This window comes from Scyliorhinus torazame, chromosome 8 (genome assembly GCF_047496885.1).
Source record: "Scyliorhinus torazame isolate Kashiwa2021f chromosome 8, sScyTor2.1, whole genome shotgun sequence".
Taxonomy (NCBI): domain Eukaryota; kingdom Metazoa; phylum Chordata; class Chondrichthyes; order Carcharhiniformes; family Scyliorhinidae; genus Scyliorhinus; species Scyliorhinus torazame.
The window spans coordinates 96,808,838-96,832,433 of NC_092714.1; the positions used below are offsets into that span (position 1 = coordinate 96,808,838).

At 44.3% G+C, this 23,596-nt stretch overlaps 1 protein-coding gene across 2 annotated transcripts in view; it reads right to left on the reverse strand.

Annotated features, from left to right (window-relative positions):
* arxa (aristaless related homeobox a) overlaps positions 1–8,826 on the reverse strand; it is an 86,569-nt gene extending 77,743 nt beyond the window's left edge. Inside the window, exons 1-4 of one of the 2 annotated variants that reach the window (XM_072513955.1) lie at positions 8,266–8,826; positions 6,255–6,813; positions 5,217–5,262; positions 3,431–3,762 (exon numbers count right to left, since the gene is read on the reverse strand). In XM_072513955.1, coding sequence (XP_072370056.1) covers positions 3,431–3,762; positions 5,217–5,262; positions 6,255–6,813; positions 8,266–8,542 — 1,214 coding nt within the window. In that variant the 5' untranslated portion in view covers positions 8,543–8,826. The remainder of the gene's footprint in view (positions 1–3,430; positions 3,763–5,216; positions 5,263–6,254; positions 6,814–8,265) is intronic. The other variant, XM_072513954.1, reaches the window with a different exon arrangement.
* Between the last annotated feature and the right edge of the window lie 14,770 nt (positions 8,827–23,596).

A 23,596-nucleotide genomic window follows, 5' to 3' on the forward strand; every position in this document is an offset into this window, starting at 1 on the left:
TGTGTAATGAAGTTGGACTATATGCTAGGATTAAAACTGCAGGGATATTGAATCACAACTGCACAGCAAAATGAAATGAAAAATGAAATGAAAATCGCTTATTGTCACAAGTAGGCTTCAAATGAAGTTACTGTGAAAAGCCCCTAGTCGCCACATTCCGGCGCCTGTTCAGAGAGGCTGATACGGGAAATGACTTGGCCAACTATATTTTTGTGTAGTCTGCATTCCGGTAGTCAAGGCTGATAATCGGTCATAGTCCCAGCTAGTTTTAAATCTTCTGCTAGGTTGTAATAACTTTGGGCTCCAGTGCAATTGCTGCCGTAACAACGGCCCATTCCGGCGACAGAATTCAATGATTCTGATCATTGACTAGATAGAAACATCTCCACCCTTGCTTCTCTCTCCACAGACGCTGCCGGACCTGCTGAGCATTTCAGTGGGGGGGGGGGGGGGATTTCATATTTCCAGCACCCGCAGTATTTTCCTGTGTATTAGAGTTTAATTCACTGTTACTTCTCTTCCAGGAGAGTCCACCTTCAATGATACTCGGTCGGGACTGAGTACTAGTGTCCCAGAACACAATGCGAAGGCTCTGACCCTTTTCATATTGGTGAGCTGGCTGACGGATCACAAACCTTGGGACCACACACTTTTCTTAACTGATTACAAATTTCTCATCCAGGAGCGTTACGGAGGGGGCAATACACTGTGAAATAGGTCTATGTTTTGCCAATGTAAATATACTGACATTGTTTTCTCGTATGTGTGAGTGGTAAAAAATACACTTTATGTGCGTTCCTCCTGAAAGCGCACCGACCAATCAATCATTTTGCCTTGTCCAGGCCACGTGATAGATATCACAGTTCATATTCTTCCACCTTGACTGAAATAATCCGTATTTAGATTTCATATCTAAATTATTTATTAAAACCAGATCAGTTACTTGCAGAATGACTAGTATAAAATGACCTTTAAAACAGAACAGAAACAAGGATAAGCTTCAGAATTTGTAACGTTATTTCGGTCATCGCACACTGTAGATTGACCACCTTCGGCCCCTTCCCTTGAAACTTGTGTTTCTTATGACTTCCTTCAACTAGTGTCACGCATTGGACTTGGATGGCTAAAATAACGAAGTATTTCGCATATCACAGATCTCCTAACATGGCAAAGGGCACGTGTGCGAAGTGGAACCACAAGGTTTGGAATGGGGTGTGCTATAAGACAGGATTGTAAGCACAATGACACGTGTAGATTTGATTTGAGGTCGGCCATGTTGCTGCTGGAGCCCAATGGGGTTATGGTGTGTCTCAATGCTCCAGTCCAAGCAGGGTGATTCAGGACGATTTCGTTCATTTTCCGAAGACATGTGCTGCTCATCATACCTGCTGGAGACGAGCTGCTGTGCACTAATCGAAGCTTAGACAAAGGTTTGGCCAACTCTGTGAGGTGGGGGTGGAAAGGGATTGGTACAGCCTCACTGAAGTTGTGCTGACTGTATGAGCGCAGGGGTGGAGGGGGAAATTAGAACCCAGTCACTCCTCTGTGGCAATTGACAATCCAACATTCAGGCCAGCCAGGTCCACAGTTGTCCATTGTTAACTGTTAATGATCCCACAGCCGAACTTGCACATTAAGAGAATCCTCAGCAGTTGACCTGTCATACTGGATTGGGATTGGTTCCACTGGGATACTTGTAAGAAATGTAGATTTCGTACTAAACTCTAACCGACCTCCGGGATTACCGAGGTCAACCTTTCCGAAATGATTTGGTTTTAAGTGAAAGGAGGGACCTGAAGTGGAGAGAATGCACACTCCAGATTAGGTTTGAAATGCTTAAACACGGCGATGGGCTTCTACGCGTGTCAGAGGCCTAGTTGACCAAAAAAGTGACATTTGGGACTACCAAATGACGCGGTGTGGGATAGTGCTGTACCTGCGCAGTTGGGCACGGGAGTACGGCGCAGGGTAGATTGCGCACTAGAACCTTTGTAAGAACAAACAGTTCAAACATGACTTATATGTCCTGTTATGTAAGTAGTGGGATATTCGGAAGCGTGGATTCGCGATAGCTTTGCAATCACGTCCCTCTCCCAGCCCCCCAACCCCCTGTCCCAGACAGGCCACAGCGGAGTTGTGTGGATTTCCAAATGATCGGGCTGATACTACATTATGCCACACTTTACAAACACACAGGTTTCAAGTGACCTTGCCAAATAATTTTCACGTCAGGTTAAACGACCAAATGATAAATCTTTAAAGATAAAAGCGTACGCAGTTGGAATGATGGAGTTATTCAATCGCCTCGCTTCGTTTCCCACCCCGGTCAAGGCCTGTTGTCACTTTCAGTTTCACTTCACAGAAACTAACAACGAATAAACATCCCAGATTTTTGCCTTTTCCTAAATCTGATCTAAGCGAACAACTCATTCGAAAGCCAAGTACAACGCCCAAAAAGTTGGGTGACCAAAGCCACAATCTAAATACTACCTCGCACTGACAATGAGGGAAAAAACGACATTCTAATATTTTAAAAGCTAATATGCGAGGAAAGAGAATATTTCTGCAAATGCCGAACGTTTCCTTAACCGTGTTAACTAACTAACTAACGAACTAACTAACCAACTAACACAGAAGCTGCACAGCAACTGTAGTTTGCAATGAAAATGTGGTCCGGTCCGGTCTATTCCACTTGAGCAATATCTCCAGAGACATGAGCATTCTTTGTGCCAGGGACCCATCTGGAGTTGTACACGCATTCCCTCGCAAAGGTAGGTCTGGGCCTCCCAATAACTCTGGCTTCCTCGCCGGAGCTCTTGCCCTAGAATCATTGGGAAGTCTTAGTGACTGTGTACCTCGGATATTTGAAATGGGCTTGACTTCTCTCTCTCGCACACGCACACACACACACTGCTCACAGTTGTTTGGATATTTTAACGGTTTGTTATAAAATATTTCTACCCTGATTGATGAAGCGAGTGTTTAATACGCTCTTTTGAGCACTGGACTTGTTGCATTTAAATCTGGTTGTATGCAGCGGATTTCGAAGACTATCGCTGGATGTGTTGCATTTCATGCGAGATGACACTGATTGATATGTTTTTCCTATTATCTTCCTGACTTTTAACATTTTGGGGTATTCTCAAAATAAGAAGTTTGCCGTTGACTCATTATGAGATGAGCCGATTCTGTTTATTGTAGCTTGTTCTTTCCCACATTGAGTTTTGGCTGCTGATTCAGAAGGAATTGTGTTTTGTTTGTTTGTGTCCTTGTTCACAGTGCCGGCTGACTGAATGGTTCTGGTTGACTTGTACTTCTTGTTCTGGCGGCTGCTGTTTGCTGTTCCTGGAGGAGGATTTAGCGGGGGGGGGGGGGGGGGAGGTGGGCGGTCGGGGGGGGGGGGGGGGGGGCTCTGCTTGAAGGATCTTACCTGCCGAAGTGCGGAGTGATGAAGGGATGTCTGAACATGGCCGCTCCCAGGAAGGTGCCGAGGCCTAACGGGGCCCCGCTGGGGGAGAGAGCAGCGCTGCCTGGTGGGGGCGGCAGCCCGGGGAAGGCGGCAGCTGCGGCTGCGGCGGCGGCGGCGGCGGCTGACCAGGCGGACTCGAGGCTCGGGTGGTGTCCGAAGGGGCTGCCGTCCAGGTAATGTCCCAGCGGGTGGGCCGCTCCCAAGGGACTGGCGAAGGGCAGGCCGCCCGGGTGGCTCTGAGCTCCGGCTTTCTCTCGCTTTCGCCACTTGGCTCTGCGGTTCTGGAACCAAACCTGCAAAGGAAAAGCAATCAGATTAAGTTCAACAATTTCAAACAACTGAAAATAAAGTACAGAGAAAAAGAGTGTGCTGGAAATATGAAATCACTTTAATGTTACATCCAACAACGCAAAGGCGCGCAAGATATTTGTAACATTGAAATCCAGCAATTGTTTGAACGAAATAGACTAAAACCGTCCCCTCGATTAAAACTCGCGACCCTCCCCCCCCCCCCCCACATCGAAATGTAACAAAACAAATATGTTAACATTCTGGAAGAATTTGAAACATTTCCAAGTAGCGTGAGGCACAGATTCACTTTACGCAAATATAAAATACTCTTTCTGATTCAAGCGTCACCCCACATCAGCTGTACAGATTCCTGACTTATCCCACAGAAATATCGAGTATATTATGGATACAAATAGTGACGCGGTCACATATTGGATTGGGGGGTGAAATATGAAAATATCTAACATCCCTGGCGAATTCTGAGATCATGGACAACATGCGATGGCTGATTGGAGTAATCGGACTTTTAAAAAAAGGGTAACCGATTTTGTTCCTCACAATTAATGTCATCGTTATTAAATTGGCCTTAATGAATACATTGAGTGTACTTCATAGACTACACAAAGAGAAGTGAAGTCAACAATGAAAATAACGCGTTACAATTAATTTTACTAGAATGTCTCCTAAGTTTTATTGAGTCCGAACGAGCTTTTGTAAAGCAGTGGAGGGGAGAGAGAAAGTTATTTAACTTTCCCACGACTGCCTGAGCGGGAAATAATCATTCCTGGCTGCCTGTCACATTGGGTATTTGACAATAGAACAATGTGTCAACAGAACCAGGGAGAATCTCATCATTAGCTCCTTTAATGCAAGAAGCTGTTGTGTATTAAATGAGCCATATGGAATTTATTAGGTCTTATCAGCGCTCGATTGTAACTGTAAAGTGATTTACTCGGCCTTTACTTCCCAACATATGTTTTATGTTCCCTGTGCTCGCAATAAGGCACCAATCATAATGTTTATCGTCGCTTTGGTTATGAGGGCTTCGAGAGAAAATGCACTGTGATGTGGGCCCTATCAACTTTAACAGCACTCCACTTCTGCACCCTTACATTACATTCTCTGAGAGCGAAGGAAATTCAATCATATGTTATTGTTTTAATGCTTTCGGTTGCCGTGGTGCGAAAGCATTTCCATTATTCATATTTGCGCAGTCACATCTGTAGAAAGTCTGACATAGATCAATATATTGTACCTGGCACAATCAGACAGGGTGAGGGACTGTCTACCCGCACACTTCCCTATTATTATTATGGGGGTCGGTACTAATGAATATAAAGAGAAAAAATAGAACCCTACAACTTGATACGGAAATATTCAAGTTAGTACATGTAACCTTTGATGGAAGGACTAGCTTGGAAACTCATCTATCCGCGCACAAATAGTTGCAACTTACTTGTACCCGTGCTTCTGTTAAATCTAGCCGCATCGCTAGTTCCTCCCTGCACAAAACACAGAAACAAGTGAAAAAGCAGTTCACAGTGTACCATGGTTCCCAGTAGCTTTTTTTGGGAAAGCTAATATTGATATCAGCAGTAGGAAATCTGAAGCGTTCTACACGAGGATTCGACCTAACTAACCCATGCAGCTGTCTACGGGCGCTCTTCAATCTTTCCTGTTTACATGGACCATAGAAGAAGCTAGACAAACATCAGACAAGTAGAGATTGTCGAAAATATAAGAACTGCGAAAACCACCAGAATATATCATTATTTGATTTAGGAAAAAATAATTTTCAATATTAAAAGGAAACGAATTTTAAATGTGGACCATTTCCTGCATTGTAAATTCACGCAAAGTGGGCCAAAACCATTACAAATGCTAATGATTGTGCCCACCCCCCTCCCACAAACACACACACACTCGTCCAAAACTCACCTGATAAAATAAAATGCAGTTAAAAAAAAAATAACGCCACGCTGTTCCACTTGTACCGTGTCCTAGAGTGGCTTTGAAAACGAGTGGCACACCCGTTTACTCACAAGTCGCTAAACGGAATGTGTGGCAGCAGAATTAGAAAGATGTCTGAGGTGCACACGGACTTTGAGGGCGGTGGGAGTTTCACGCGCCGCATTCTCTCGAAATGGGAAAGATCGAAGGGCTAATGTTTTGAAATGTTTGGGGTAAAGCACTGGGTAAAAACTAGACGGCGTGGCGAGCAGCGCCGAGCGCTCATGTGGGCGGTCATTGCTTTGATAGCGGGGACGCTGACGAGTGGAGAACTGGAGGAAGTTATCAAATCTCCCGATAGACCGTGTGCTTCATGCCCCTGTCATTTGTCCATTTTGAAATGGTTGTGGACAACGTCTAAAATCGAAATCCAGCTGGAGACAGTTACAGACTAGGTGTTATACCAGTGACATTTTCTGTCTGGAGTTTTGTTTTGGGAGTGTTATTTTTTTGGGGTGGGAGTTGTTTTAATGTTGATACATACCTGGTGAAGACATCTGGGTAGTGTGTTTTCTGAAAAGCTCTCTCCAGTTCCTCCAACTGGTAGCTGGTGAATGTAGTCCTATATCGCCGCTGTTTTCTCTTTAGCATGCCCTCTTCTGAGTCACTGCCGGCTGATAAACACAGGCTGTCCTCCCCATCTTTCACATCCACGTCCGTCTGGGTCTCCTCGACAAGTTTCGAGGATAAGTCATCTTCAGCCGCCTCCTCTTTGGCCTCTCCCTCGAACGACTTGTCGATGGGCTCCGCCGAACCTAATTCTGGAGACTGGGACAAGTTCGGCGCGCTGTCTCCTTGCCCATTGGCCATGCTGAAGTTTTCCTTGTAGGATTTACTGCGGCTGATGCTGACTTGCGGGGCCTGACTGATCTTCAGGTCGGTGTTTCGGAACGCCTCGGAGGATCTGTCTCTTTCCAGTTTCTCGTTACCAATCTCGTTAAATCCCCGGGCGTCCAAGATTTTACCTCCCAGACCGTACAGTCTTCGGAATTTCGGGGGGAGATGGAGCTCAGAGTCAAAAGACATGTTTTCCTTGGGTGACCCTGTGGATAACAAACACACATACAAGAATTCATCAGTCAGCCATTCGGAGGGAATTATAAAAACATTTAAAGAAACCCTGTCACAAAGATGAAATACTCATTAGTTGCACTTACACTTGATGCAATTCCATACTGTACAGGTACCAGTGGGGAACATTGTGCCTCCCGCTGGGATATTCGCCAGGAAAAGTCATAAAACAAGAGCGGAATTTTGGGATAGAGACTTTAGCAAGTGTTGCACCTGGCTGTCGTTTCTTGCTCTGGAGATAGCAAGTATGTATAAAATTAATGCAATCTGCACCCACCCCCCAGTCCTCTCCTTATCAACCACCCGACGCTGTCTTCATTGAGTTCCCCAGAGCAGGCCGCGAGCAGTGGGCCAACAGGGCAAAGTTTCTATTCTGTCTACACTCTGCAGGATAATAACACTCCCTGAAAGAAATGGTCAGTTCATTTTGGGAGATTGCCCTGTGCTGGTTTGGAAGGATCACTTGGTTCAAGCGGTAATTAAAATTTAAATAGTCTGCATGATGTTAGGCAGGGGTAACTCACACCAACTCTGCAGACAGCCCCAACCAGCACCTCTCCCCACCTACCAATTCGAAAAACAAGTTACGGTGCAACATTCTCATTTCAAATTGCCAACACCCCTGATGTTTGCAGATTTTAAACCATTTATTCCCATTTGTAGCTAATATGAAACCCATTGAGAAAGTTATTTCCATTATGTCCTTTTGGTTTGTAACTGTTGATAAAGGGGATTATAAATTCGCCGCCCTTCACCATTTGTATTCTGTCAAAAACACTTCTCAACTTTAATCTATTTTCTGAAAAAAACACTTGTTTTCGCGGAATCAATCAACCGTTTGTTTTATTTGAAAGCAAATGTGTTCGTTTTTAAAGAATCCCACAGATCTCTGAAATGTTTCTTGCAAGTCCTTCTGCACTGAAATTCAGAATGCGCATCAGTTAGCATGTGGAGAGAGCAGAGCTGAAATTTACAATCGCAGCTTGCTTCCTCTTCCCCCCAGCTCATTTCAGGCGAAAGGCGCCATTGGTGTGTTTATCGGTGTGTTTATCGACAACATATTTGCAAAGTAACCAATCGCAAACACGCCATCTTTATCAATCATTTACAATGAAATAATACCAAACGATTGTTCTGCCGGAATTGATAACATATTCGACATTTACTGCGCGGGTTGAGTATTCCTGGAAAGTATTGCCACAGATGCAAAATTACCTAAGTGTTTAGAGACACATTTTCAACAACACTGGTCAGAGTTGGTAACCAGACACCGATGCTGTGTACACTGGGGTTGTGGGGCCAACTCTTGGTGGAAAAGTAAGAACATTTGTTTGTTTTGTTTTGCTTAAAAGTGCATTGGATCTTCGGCCCAACACCCAGTGAAGTTTTCCAACCTGCGTCTGGGGGGAAAACACACTCCTTACCTTCACTGGCTGTGTCCGGCTCATTCCTGGCTGTGAGAAGCGGCAATGCTTGGGCTCCAATACATCGGATCTTACAGGGGCTCCTCCTGCCCAAAATACTGTCGATGCAGTAGGAGGAGAGCAAAGTTGGAGATTTACTTTTGCACTCGGATCTCTCGCAAATCTCCTCCTTGTATTGAGTTGTCATGGTTGGAGCCTGAGTTCTGGCTTGCCGGAGGCTGCGATCCCCCCACTTGTACAGCAATCGCTCTTGCTCTGATCGAGCCACTAATGACATTTGTATTGGGCTGTAATTGCTTTCCTCTCGATTCTCCAATACACGTGCTGAAACCCCTGTGATTGGCTCAGGGAGGTCTGGGGAGCCTCTCTCTCCCTCTCTCTCTTTCACATTTCACCAACACGAAGTTTGGGCGAAGAGGAAAACGCGAGCTGGAGTTTGAAGGAACGAACCTCGCTCAAGAGGCTGTTCATGGTAGAGGTTCCATAAAGCGGCTTGTTCCAGCTCCCAGGCGGTGAAGCTGGACAGATGATGGGGTGCAGGGCCACGCAGTGCTCGTCGGCTTTTCAATACGTGCCTTTTGAAAAGTTGTGGCGTGTATCTTTGATTCCCATCGTTAGGAATTATACTCTGGAAACATCAATTAGATTAAGATCTTGTAGGTCAGGGTAGGTTCTCACATATATATATATATATTCTAACAATCCGTTCAACTTTCTGCATCTTAATATTTATGAATTGTAACTTGAAGGAAGGTGCTGGGGTTATTTGTCTCTCGGAGAGATCTCGCACCAATTGGATAAAAGTGATGTTTTTCTGGATCTAATCTTGAACGAACGAATCGTAACTCAAACGCCAATCGTGCTCCATCAGTGAAATATTGCGAATGAATGAACTGTAATTTGGGTCACCGATTCACCGACTGGTGAAAGATTATATCCTGTCGGTATGAAGTGATATTACCGCCCCCCCCCCCCCCCCCCCACACACACACACACAAACACACTTGTTGTCAGACAGAATCCCCGGGCGATTTTAATTGTCCCATTTTAAATAATTTCAATCTGTAATCCCCCAAAGGCCATGCCAAAAAATCCGCAACAGGATTTTGGAACTACCCCCTCCTCGTCTTCACCCATCAAATTAAAGGATAGATTAACTTGTAATGTGATATATTAAACGACCGTATTCGTGCCTAAATGTGTTTTACAATAACACCAGATTGTCGTGATTTGTCTAAGATGTGGATCTTGTCAGTGGCGGTGATGTATCCTTGTCAGGGATGTGATGGGAAGAACACAGTTGATCAATGTTGGGACTGGGGAATCATTTCATAAACCGATCCTGTAAAATGTCTCTACGAGAAATAATAAGTTATAGTGAGCAGGCAACTTGCTTGGTGCCGAGAACTCCAGTCCAGTGGGCTAGTTGGATGTGGAACATTCACTTGACTAACTGGCGTTTATCCCCATCGAGTGCTCCGTATAAATGGCGTATTGCAGATATTTTGCGGCGGAGAACTTAATATTGTCTGGATAATGTGACTTCAGGACTGAAACGGCGCATTGCGCGACTTCCTGGGGGCAAAGAAAAACCTGAAACGTTTGTTTTTTCTAGCGCAGATCTAAATGTAATTACACAGCCGGAAACAAACATCTCAACTACACACATCAACATGCTAGTCCCAAACAGCAGGCGCTTCATTTTCATTCCCCTTTTCATTCGGGGGGGGGGGGGGGGTTCCTTTAAAATGCCGTCAGTTCCCCCCCAAAAGAGAATACATGTAACCTTTTGAAACTAGCTTAGCTGCAAATCAATATTCCCCCGCTCGACTAGATCCTGGGCAGTTGCAGTGTGAGGGAAGCTGATCAGAAGTGAGGTGGGGAATGATAGAGTCATCAGTGGGCGAGAGAGGGGAGCTCCACCGTGGAAAGGTATCTGTCTCTCTCCCTCTCTCCCGCACATTCTTATGGAGCAGACAGCCAACCCGAAAAGCCCAGTGAGAGCAGTGGGGTGAGGAAAGACTGCAACCCAGAAAATACAGCCGTCTTGTAGAGCCCGTTCGCTTAACATCTACACATTTTTCAACGCTCGTACGAGCTAGATCTCGAAAAAGAACAGAAAGGAAAGTCAGGTAATAGAGGTAAATATAAATATCAGTAAAACGTTACTTTTTTCCCCTCAAAAAAGGATTAGACATATAGAATCATATTTATTCACCTATTTTAACAACTTCTTTAGAACACAAATGGCCGTGGAGATATTCTGCTATTTGATCATCCACAGCTTCGCAATGCAAGATAAACTGCTTTTGACCAAAAGGATGCTTTTGGGGGACACGACATGATGTACACAACAGAACCGCGTTCACTTTTATCTGTGGGGGGTGGAAATATAGATTAGCTGGCACGGAGGAAGCAAGGACGTATCTACCACTACCCCAAACAAGACTTTAGTGTATGAACTGATTCCCCCAATCTGTTTGCTGGAGGTGGTTGCCTGTAGATTAGAGGGAGAGAGACAGGACACGAGAGGAATTGTGTGTTAACCCCATACACTGAAGCGGCCTGGGTGTCACCCGAGTGCACAGTGCCCAGTAACAAGCCCTATTCTAATTAGTACAGCACTATGAAAATAGTGCAGGGTGGGGGGGGGGGGGGGGGGGGAGCTGAACATGCCCGAGAAAGAAGTGGGGACAGGTTGCTGGGGTTTGAGCTAATCTCTCAGCTCTGATTGCTCCTTTATGTAAACGAATAAAATTGACGCAAATGCACCGACTCGGCGATGAAAAGTGCCAGCTCTGTTAATACAAAGCGCGGTTATTAACACTCATAATTAACTCCTCGCTCGTAATCGAATGTGTCAGTCTTACACGACACAAGTAAAAGGCAGCTACAAGCTAATGACGCCGCAACCAATGGGTGCTGATTGTTTGATTATTATCCCATCTCGAAAATATTTTTAAAGAGCTAAATTCCTCCGAGGATAAGTGCGAGGAACATATGTTGGCGGCTGAGAACCATTGCTGCTGGGATATTTAGTCAACAGTTCTTTGCCACCTCTACTTAGCTATATGTTGAGTAGTGTATTGGTGTTTGCGGCGTTTGGATACAGCTAGCCAGCCGGCTCAAATCTACACTGGGAACGGGGTGGGGGGAGCACCGAACCCGACTTTGGTCACATCCCCATGCTCTCCAAACGCCTCTTTCCCAACACATTTCCCCCAATTTCACTGCAACCCCAAAGTGACGATCCGAAATGTTTCTCTCTCTGATCCCTTGTATGAATTGGAAGTGAGTTAACGGAAGAACAGCGGGGTGTGAGCATGTAACATTTATTGCAAACTGGACAATGGTGCATTCGATCACATGGGACAAATGGCATGAATTTGCTTATTTCGTTTTGATCATTAAACTCGGGGAGGTAAATATGAAACATAGGTTTAGACGGTCAGGAGTTAAACAATAAAAGAGAGTAGGTTAAGGACAATTAATACATTTAGAAAGCGGAGACCTGGCAAAGCAGCGGAGTTCTCACTAACATGAACCAAAATCATTATTAATAATACAGGGGCGGTTGACTTCCCTAACCCACAAACCGGGTTGTTTAATTTATCGATGGCGGCATCACTAATACCTTGGAGGAGAAACTGACGGATTTCCGTCAATCTCGTTTCATCTTTGCGCCAATTGTGTGATTAGGATCTGCTCTGAACTAAAATATGTAAAAAAAAGAACCCAGCAGAAACCTAGGGGTTTATTTACGTCGCCGTTTGTGGTCTGTCTTTCAAACGCCTTGTTATGCATCTATAATCGATACATCAATTGTGAGTGCATTTATATGAGAGACTACCCGTTTAAGCAAACAATCGAAAATGTGGATGCAGGCAGGTACACAGGATTTGGGAAAGTGACATTTCTAAATGTTCCCTGTGTTTAGGGTGAACAGGAGCAGTGTAAACCATTGATTTATACAGTGAATGGTAGAACCCTCAAGAGTATTGAAAGTCAAAGAGATCTCGGAGTACAGGTCCACAGGTCATTGAAAGGGGCAACACAGGTGGAGAAGGTAGTCAAGAAGGCATACGGCATGCTTGCCTTCATTGGCCGGGGCATTGAGTATAAGAATTGGCAAGTCATGTTGCAGCTGTATAGAACCTTAGTTAGGCCACACTTGGAGTATAGTGTTCAATTCTGGTCGCCACACTACCAGAAGGATGTGGAGGCTTTAGAGAGGGTGCAGAAGAGATTTACCAGAATGTTGCCTGGTATGGAGGGCATTAGCTATGAGGAGCGATTGAATAAACTCGGTTTGTTCTCACTGGAACAAAGGAGGTTGAGGGGAGACCTGATAGAGGTATATAAAATTATGAGGGGCATAGACAGAGTGGATAGTCAGAGGCTTTTCCCCAGGGTAGAGGGGTCAATTATTAGGGGGCATAGGTTTAAGGTGAGAGGGGCAAGGTTTAGAGTAGATGTACGAGGCAAGTTTTTTACGCAGAGGGTAGTGGGTGCCTGGAACTCGCTACTGGAGGAGGTAGTGGAAGCAGGGACGATAGGGACATATAAGGGGCATCTTGACAAATATATGAATAGGATGGGAATAGAAGGATACGGACCCAGGAAGTGTAGAAGATTGTAGTTTAGTTGGGCAGCATGGTCGGCACGGGCTTGGAGGGCCGAAGGGCCTGTTCCTGTGCTGTACATTTCTTTGTTCTTTGTTCTTTGATTTGTCCCCTGCCTTCAGCTAACACTTATTTATCATCACTGCCTCAAATTTGAAATATTTCCCCCTCATCTGCCAAGGTCAATGCTCACTCTAAAACACGTGTCCGCGCCCATTTATAAAACTCTACTATTGTCGAGCACAGGAGCTCAGGGACGTTAGCGTGACATGAACGAAAAGTACAGGAATGGATAGTTACTGTCCATTGCCATTGAGTGGAGGCGATTATGTCGACTTTCAGTGCTTTGATTGTTCCAAGTTAAATTATATTTCCACTATCTTCATCCCCTGCCTCTACCTTTTGGCATTGAGACAGCTAACAATTGTATTATTTAAAAAAAAATGAAGGATGCCACTTCGCCCGTCAGAAAAAAAGTGAATTTCGTACGGACTTTTCATAAAAGGTCTAACTAACTCCGAGCGACTCCACTAAAACGTGCTGGACCAACTCAACACCAAGGTTTACAGATGATCAGCTGAAATCCCCAAACTGATACTGACAGAGGCTGAGGGCAGCTTCCCAAACTTCCGAGTCACGGAAATGTGCGCTGAGATTTGAGCATCACTCAACGTAGTGATTGATCATACATTGGAGGCGGAAATAACCCTGCACCACTGCTCACCCCCACAGGCATCAAGCAAACACTGAAATCAGTGAACAGAAAGATGCAGCAGATTCCTTCGCAACAGTTGTAAATAAATGTAGGTTCCTAATGATGATTTACGTTCAAGCCAATAGCCCAGGAGAAAACGGCAACATTGCGCCCCACCCCAGATTGTGTTCGCTGTCGGTACTCAGTGTAATGCTCAGCTGAAACTACCCTGACATGTTGAAAATATTGCTGGCAGGGTGGGCTACCAGCGTGTATTCACACAAGCATTGCTCACAACGCTGGCAAAAATTGGTACAAAAAAAAGTTAAAATGACGAAACTTGCTAATCACATTTTAACTTACACCATAAACGATTTAAGAGGGAAAAGAGGATACTAAAAGGAGAGACATTTACACCAACAATCACCTATTCTCCTCCCGCCAATCTATGGTATTGTGTTGTTGAATGTGTATTTTGTATGTCATAGGAAACCAGAAATAGAAAATAATTGCATTTTCTTACCAAATGAAAAAATACACTAGAAATTTGTCATCAGTTAAGAAGCACATTTTCAATTTACTTGGGACCTTTGGGAATGCTCAAAGCCTGCCACTGACCACAGAATATCTCTGAGACATCGTCTGAACGAGGGTCTGGGGGAAAAAAAGGAATTTTGTTTCTCGCTTGCGAAGACGCAACATGGAAAAGAAAGTGATGAGGGAATAGGATTTCCAGGGGACCAGGAGCCTTTTTCAATGGGATGGCTCCATCTGGTGGCAACAACCGCAATGGTCGGATTAAAAAGAGACCCCAAATGCTGGACATACATTTATACTGAAAAGGGAAAATGCTGGAAATACGATGCAGGTCCGTAAAAAAAAAAGCCATGAAGTTGTATGCGGTGGGCCACTATCTATACTGACAGGCACGCAGAGTGTAATTCTATCATTTAAAAAATCATTAATAGATTGAAGTGAAACCACTATGGTTGGTTGTATTACATCTTGTTGTGTCATCTGAACAATGCTGGGCCCCGGTAGTGATTTTCAATTACTTCAGGGAGTTTCAAATATTTTTACTGATAAAAATTTCAAGAAAGGTTTGCAAACAACTTGCATATAGCTCGTGTTTATAGAATTCCGGGTTCCTAAAATACCCCAAGGCACCTCACAGGATGGTTATCAAACAGTTTGACACCAAGGTCATACAGATCTCGTAGGACAGATGATCAAAAGCTTGGTCAAAGAGGTAGCTTTCAGGAAAAGAGATACATCGATCAAGAGGCGCAGAGGTTTGGGACGTGGAGTTTGTGGTGGGTGCAAAAGCAATGGTTTAGTCTTCCTAACATTCAATTGAAGAAAATGTCTGCTCCTTACTTAGAACTTGGTATCATCATTGCAGATGGGGAAGCTGAGGTTGTGTTTTTGGATGATATTGCTTAGGGGTGACATGCAAATTAGAAATAGCAGGGCGGCAGGCAATCGTCGATTCGGAGCGGGGGGGGGGGGGGGGGGGCGCGGACGCCTGAGGTCATTGTGCGGGGGTGGGAAAAGAAGCCATTGCAGGCCACATTCTGGTTTCAACTAGCTAGTTAAGAATGGGACCAGGCAGGTACCATCTCACTCAGTGGGACACAAGGAGGAGACACTGGAATAGGATAGCGTAGTTAACCATTTCAAAGACTACAGGTAGGTCGAGAAAGGTCAGCAGGGATCATTTATCATGGTCACAGTCACACAGTCACAAAATGGGCTGCACGGTAGCACAGTGGTTAGCATTGTTGCTTTACAGCGCCAAGGACCCGGGTTTGATTCCCGGCTTGGGTCACTGTGCGGAGTCTGCACGTTCTCCCCATGTCTGTGTCGGTTTCCTCCCACAAGTCCCGAAAGACCTGCTTGTTAGGTGAATTGGACATTCTGAATTCTCCCTCTGCGAACCCAAACAGGCACCGTGTGTGGCAACTAGGTGATTTTCACAGTAACTGACTGCATTGCAATGTTAATTCACGCCTACCTATGACACTAATAAAGATTATTAAAAAAAGATTATTATTTGTGATGTCCCAGTACTTTGGCAGTGCCAGGAAACTAATGGTAGGGATTCAAACATGGAGTTCCAGGAAAAATGGGCCTGGATTTGGGAGGCAACAAACCAATTGAGGAGTTTGAAGAGGAATGGTAGTTTGGAGATCAGGTGGTAGTTTGAAAGAACAGAATGTCAATGGTGCATATTTTTGGTAAGGGGGTGAAGATTGTGGCTTTGAAGGGGAGGAAGACAGCACCTGAGTGGAAAGAGCCAATATCAGTTAACATGGGGACTAGGAAGGGATGTTGGCTGGTCAGTTGTTGATAGGAATAGAGTTGTGGGAGGTGGAGATGGGTTTTACAGACAGGATGAATTTAGAGAGGGTCTGGTGCATTAGGGGAAGGGAAGAAAGCAACTGAATAGTTGGCCTAAACCTTAGTGACAAAGATCTGCTTGAATTCCTAGCACTTGTTGGAGGAGAAGGTGAAGGGAAATAAGTTGAAGAAAATGACTTGTAGTGACAAGGAAAAGTTGGGGTCCATTGTACCATCTCAAATAAAAGTTTCGTGTAAAGTCTCCACCGCATTGTGCCTGAGTACGCAAGAAGAACAACGTCAATCAAAATCTGTTCTGTTAGAGTCACTCCAGGCATCCTAATTGCCTCGTCAATGAGACTGTAAAAATTGTGGAACGTTTTCTGTGATAATCCCTACCCTGCCAAGGTTTGGTTGAGACTGCACAAACTTATTCCAGGTTGGATTCTCACTGTCAGATAAAATAGAATATTTCCACGTGCATATTCTGGGCTGGATTGGATTCCAGGTCCTCAAGTGAACAATTAGATACTGGAATTGATAATGCAGTTCAGGCTCCGCAGCCCTAGGATTTTGTGAATAAAGTGCAGAATGCGCCAATAGGAACGACCAGACCTCAGAGGATAATATTGCAGAAATGCTTTTGGCAATGAGCACAGTTTGTGCTGAAAATACCACAGGCGTGGGAGGCTTGAATGTTAATTATCAGTAACAATGGATAGGTTGCTTGCTACCCATCTAGTGCCACCATTCATTTGGAATGTATTTGGAGACCAAGGTGGACATGAATTAGGGCTGATCCCATCAGAGAGCGGGAAATTTACATTTGTCTTACGAGGCTTCCCTGAAGTGTCCATTGCAAAACAACACTGAGTGATTAGAGCATTAACCTTTCATAGAATCATAGACTCCCTACAGTGCAGATGGAGGCCATTCGGCCCATCGTGTCTGCACCGTCCCTCTGAAAGAGCACCCTAGATATGTCCACTCTCCCACTGGATCCTCATAACCCCACCTAACCTGCACACCCTGGATACCAAGTGACAATTTGTATTATGGTCAATCCACATCTTTGGACTGGGCGAGGAAACCGGAGCACCCAGAGGAAACTCACGCAGACATGGGGAGAAAGTGCAAACTCCACACAGTAAGTCACCCAATGCCGGAATTGAACTTGGGTCCCTGGCGCTGTGAGGCAGCAGTGCTAACCACTGTGCCCTCGTGCAGTTTGGAAACTTTCATGATCCTTGCATCCTGGTTGGTACCCACCACAGTGCTCAATGCGGCAGATATGGAATTGGGCTTGATGCCAGATAATATTAGGCATTAGATGTCAACGTGTGATAGGATTTTGGGTGCCGCAATCTATATTATATACATTGTTATGTTTTCACAAATATTATGACCTTGAAAGCAAAACTGTCTAAAAGAAGGGACACTTGTCACTTTGGGATAATGAACCCAATGCCAAATGATAATGCTAGATATGCTCCAATCCAACCATAATGACAGTTGAAGGTACAATCATCTAATTTCTGTTTGTATGTGTTGGTGACCTGGTATGCATGTTATGTGTGTGGGTTTCATGGTATACATGTACTCATGTGTTGTGTATTTCTGCGTGTCTAATTCCATATGTTGTGTGACTGTGTTTAAGTGCGAGTTAAGTGTGACCCTTTGAGCCTGCTCCGCCATTCAATAAGATCATGGCTGATATTTTTGTGGATTCAGCTCTACTTACCCACCTTCTGAAGGGCAACTAGGGATGGGCAATAGATGCTGGCCTAACCAGCGACATCCACATCCGTAAAATGAATTTTAAAAAGTGTTAATATCTTGTATTAACATAGTTCACCTTGAGTGAATTCAAATGAAATTGAATTGAGTAGGCTAGACATATTATCTTGTTACAGTAAGTATATTTTCATACAGAGGAAATATCTTTTGAAAAAGCTGTTTAATTTCTTCAGTATGCTTGATACATTTGTGACACATAGGAAGATAGCTTGCTCATTTCTTCCTTCCTTATTATGTTTGCTGGGTTTCGACTTGTGAACACCTTTCTAACAAACACGAAAATGATCGTCCTTGTTTGAAGAATAAAATGCATCGATTGTCTGAAATTTAATTGGAACGCTGTTTGTCATTAATTTCTCATTTTAACTTACACTTTGAATTGAAGATTGTATTTTTCACCCATTGTAAGTAACAACAACACCCCCTTCTGGACATTGTGGAGAAATAGAGGAGTACAACCGACTTCCTGAATTACAAACTATGCTGCCAGCATATCATTTCTGACAAAAGTCCACGTCTCAGATTTTCCAGTCAGCAGCAATGCTGTGGTGATCAACTCTGATTGCAAAGATTATTTTCCAGCCTTACCTCCCTGTCCCAGCTGCAGCAGTGATGCTTCAGTGCAGCCACCCACAGAGAAGAATAGCATGAGGAGCAGCAGAAAAGACAAACTCCCTTTTTACCACATCTGCTGTCCTATTCAATGTTTAAAGATCTCAAAGGTTTTCAGTGGGTCAGTCAATGAGTGGGAGTTTGAGTGGGGCAGGTGGGTGGGCGAGTGAGTGAGTGGTGGCGTAGCTGCAGGAACAGATATGTTGGTTGGTGGGTATGTGAATGGGTGTGTGAATGGATGTGTGAGTCAATGGATGAGTGGGTGGAGGAGTGGGGAAGTGGCTGTTTGAGTGGGTGATTGAATGGATGAGTTCGTGGGTGTGAGTTGGTGAGTGAATGGGGGCTTGAGTGGGTGAGTGAGTGGGTGAGTGAGTGGATGTGAGTTGGTGAGTAAATGGGGGAGTGAGTGGGTGAGTGAGTGAGTGGAGGACTGAGTGGGTGAGTGAGTGGGTGGATGTGAGTGGGTAGATGTGAGTGGGTGAGTAAATGGGGGAGTGAGTGGGTGAGTGAGTGGGTGCGTGAGTGGGTGCGTGAATGGTGGGTCAGTGAACTGATTGAGTGGGTGAGTGGTTGAGTAGATGGGTGAGGGGTCAAGAGTGGGTGGGTGGGTGATAGAGTGAGTCAGTGGGGGTAGTTGATGGAGTGGTCAGTTGGGTTTGAGGTGCATAAATGGGTTGGGGCCCCAGGGTTTGGGTAGTTGGTCCAGAAGTGAGAACTGTCAGATTGGGGGGCTAGGTCAGGTTATGGGGTGGTAGCCGGGTCAGGGGGCTGGTAACATCATCGCGAGGTTGCAATTGATAGTTGGGTCTGGGGATGTGCAGTTGGATCATTGGAGGTTTGTAGCCGGGTTGGTGGGGTAAATCGAGTCAGTGGGAGTTTGGAGAGCTGGGTAGTCTGGCTAAGGGAATTGGCCAGGAAAGGGGATTGGTCAGGTTGGTGGGGGGTGGTAGTTGGGTACTGGGGTTGGGTGATTGGGATGGGGATGGGTGGATCGGAGTGGGGAGTTTGGACACCTGGATTGGTGGGTAGATTATTATGTTGGGGATTGGAGCATTTGTGCATTTGATTTGTGGTGGTGAGTAGTTCAGGCATGCATTATGACTTCTAATGGGTCCTAAAGAGAAACCGCGGCAGACGGTTCAACATTCGTCACTATTGATATCAGAAGGTGTTGCCCCATGTTGCTGAAGAACATTTATATTTGAATAAATCCCTCATGTGAATATAAGTATTGAGGTTTGGGAATGAATGATAAGGTTTGTAACCACATGTGGTACTGGTTCAGCAACATGACAGTTTGGAAATTCTCATCTTTGTTTCCAAATCCCTACATAACCTCCTATCTCTGTTACCTCTTTCAGCCCTATTACCCTCCAAAATCCCTACACTCTTCCAATACTGGCCTCTTACGCATTAACTGATTTTTAGTGCTGCACAATCGAAGACTATGCCTTCAACAACCTAGGCCATAAGCTTTGGAATTCCCTCCCTAAATCTTTCAATCTCACAACCTCTCCCTTCTTCGTAAAGTTGTTTCTTTAGACCTGGCTCTTTGACCAAGGTTTTCGTCACCTGTCCTAATATTTCTTTCTGTGATTTGTGTCAAATTTTGTCCAAAATTGCTCATGTGAAGCAACTTGAGACATTAAAAAAAAATCTAATTAAGGGGCAATTTAGCATGGCCAATCTCCCTACCCTGCACATAGAATTTACAGTGCAGAAGGAGGCCATTCAGCCCATCAAGTCTACACCGGCCCTTGGAAAGAGCACCCTACTCAAGCCCATGCCTCCACCCTATCCCCATAACCCAGTAACCCCACATAACCTTTTGGACACTAAAGGCAATTTAGCATGGCCAATCCACCTAACCCGCACATCTTTGGACTGTGGGAGGAAACTCCGGAGCACCCGGAGGAAACCGACGCAGACATGGGGAGGACGTGCAGATTGCGCACAGACAGTGACCCAAGCCGGGAATCGAACCTGGGGCCTGGAGCTGTGAAGCAACTGTGCTAACCACTGTGCCACCGTGCCACCCATCTTTGGATTGTGGGGTTGAGACCCACGCAGACACGCGGAGAATGTGGAAAATCCCTACGGACAATGACCACTGTGCCACCGAAACATGCAACAGTTGTACAATGCAAGTTGCTGTTGTTGTGATCCTTTGTTTGTGCTGAGTGAGCTGATTTCAGTTGGGCTGGCTTTGAAATAAAAGTTTTATTGGTTCAAAAATCTATTTTTAGCTTGATTTGTTTAAAATAAGAGAACAAGAGTTAAAATGTTTTCAGCTGCATTCATGAAACTTTAAAGTAATAATTTGCACATATTTAATGGATTAGGGATTTTTCTTTCAGAAGATTAGAAATTATTTACAATATTTGTGGAGAAATAATTAACATTTCCATATGACAGTTTTCTCTGCTATTTTGATGGGATACAAAACTGTTTAATTTACTTGATTACCTCCTTTGTTAAAATAGCAAGAGAAAATTGTCAAATAAATGCTTTAATATTCATTAATCAATACTGGTAATTGTAATTTCTGAAGTATGTATCACAGAAGCATAGAACGATATGGCACAGAAGGTGGTAATTCAGCCCATCATGCCTTGCTAGAGCTATCTAATTAGTCCCACTCTTTTCCACAGCCCTGCAAATGTTTCCCATTCAATCATTTATCTATTTCTCTTTTGAAAGTTACTTTTGAATCTGCTTCTTGCACCCTTATAGGCAATGCATTCCAGATCACAGTGTGTAAAATAATGTTTCCTAATGTTGCCTTTAACATTAAATCTGTGTCTGCTGGTTACTCACTCTTCCATCATTGGAATAGTTTGTCCTTATTTACTCTATCAAACTGTTAATGTTTTTGAACACCTCTATCTTAAGATCTTCTCTTAACTTTCCCAGTCTGCTTCCAGGATAACAAGTCCAGCGTCTCCAGGCTCACCATATCATAGAATCATTGAATCTCTACAGTACAGAAGGAGGCCATTCGGCCCATCGAGTCTGCACTGACCTTTTGAAAGAGCACCTTAGCTAGTCCCACTTCCCCAACACTATCCTCATAATCCCACCTAATCTGCACATGTTTGGACATTAAGGGCAACCTTACCTAGGCCCGCATCCCTGCCCTATCCCTGTACTCCCACCTAACCGTTGGATACTCAGGGGCAATTTAGCATGGCCAATCCACTTAACCTGCACATCTTGGGAGGAAATCGGAGCACCCGGAGAAAACCCCACGCAGACACCTCGGTCTGAATCGAACTCAGGTTCCAATCCATAGAAAAATTCCAGCAAATCTCTTCTGCACCCTCTCTTCCCAAAATGTAGTGTCCAAAATTGAACACAAAATGCTTCAGCTGAGAATTAGCCAGTGTTTTGTAAAGACTCAGTATAACCTCCATGCTTTTGTTCGTTATGGCTTTATTTATAAAGCTATGGATGCTGTATGCTTATTTATAGCCTTCTTAAATTGTCCTGACAACTTCAAACATGTATGTGCATGGACTTTCATCTCTCTCTGTTCTTGTACCCCCTTTAAAATTGTACCATGCAATCTACATTCTCTCTCCTCACCCTTTCTAACAAAATGCATAATTGCTCATTTTTGTTTTTTTAAACTTCATTTGCTTTAGGTTTGTCTCAACAATCTGTACCCATGAAGTCTATTACTATTTTCCATTCTGTTTTGTCTCATTTTCAAACTTTGAAATTATACCTTGTATACCCAAGTCCAGATCATTAATATATAGTGTGCTAATACCAGTCCCTGCCGAACACCAATGTATACTTCTTTCTTTGAAAAACAATCGTTCACCATTACTCTCCGATTACTGATTCTTAACTAATCTTGTAGCCATACTGCCACTGTCCCTATAATAAGACCATAAGACCATAAGACATAGGAGCAGAATTAGGCCACTTGGCCCATCGAGTCTGCTCCGCCATTCAATCATGGCTGATATTTTCTCATCCCCATTCTCCTGCCTTCTCCCCATAACCCCTGATCCCCTTATTAATCAAGAGCCTATCTTTCTCTGTCTTAAAGACACTCAGTGAATTGGCCTCCATAGCCTTCTGCGGCAGAAAGTTCCACAGATTCACACCCTCTGGCTGAAGAAATTCCTCTTCACCTCTGTTTTAAAGGATCATCTCTTTAATCTGAGATGGTGTCTTCTGGTTCTAGTTTTTCCTACAAGTGGAAACATCCTCTCCACATCCACTCTATCCAGGCCTCGCAGTATCTTGTACGTTTCAATAAGATCCCCTCTCATCCTTCTAAACTCCAACAAGTACAGATCCAGAGTCCTCAAACGTTCCTCATACAACAAGTTCTTCATTCCAGGGATCATTCTTGTGAACCTCCTCTGGACCCTTTCCAAGGCCAACACATCCTTCCTTAGATATGGGGCCCAAAACTGTTCACAATACTCCAAATGGGGTCTGACCAGAGCCTTATACAGCCTCAGAAGTACATCCCTGGTCTTGTATTCTAGCCCTCTTGACATAAATGCTAACATTGCATTTGCCTTCTGAACTGCCGACTGAACCTGCACATTAACCTTAAGATAATCGTGAACAAGGACTCCCAAGTCCCTTTGTGCTTCTGCTTTCTGAAGCATTTCCCCATTTAGAAAATAGTCTTTGCCTAGATTCCTCCTTCCAAAGTGCATAACCTCACACTTTTCCACATTGTATTTCATTTGCCACTTCATTGCCCACTCTCCTAGCCTGACCAAGTCCTTCTGCAGCCCCCTTGCTTCCTCAATACTACCTGTCCCTCTATAGATCTTTGTATCATCTGCAAACTTAGCAACAGTGTCTTCAGTACCTTCTTCCAGATCATTAATGTATATTGTAAAAAGTTGTGATCCAACACAGACCCCTGAGGCACACCACTAGTCACCGGCTGCCATCCTGAAAAAGACCCCTTTATCCCCACTCTTTGCCTTTTGCCAGTCAGCCAATCTTCTATCCATGCCAGGATCTTACCCAAACACCATGAGCTCTTAACTTATTTAACAGTCTCCTGTGCGGAAGGTCAAAGGCCTTCTGGAAATCTAAATAAATCACGTCCATTGGTTCTCCTTTGTCTAACTTGCTTGTTACCTCCTCAAAGAACTCTAACAGATTTCTCAGACACGACCTCCCTTTGACAAAGCCGTGCTGACTCAGTCCTATTTTACCATGCACTTCCAAGTGCTTCGCGATCTCATCTTTAATAACAGACTCTAAAATCTCACCAATGACCGAAGTC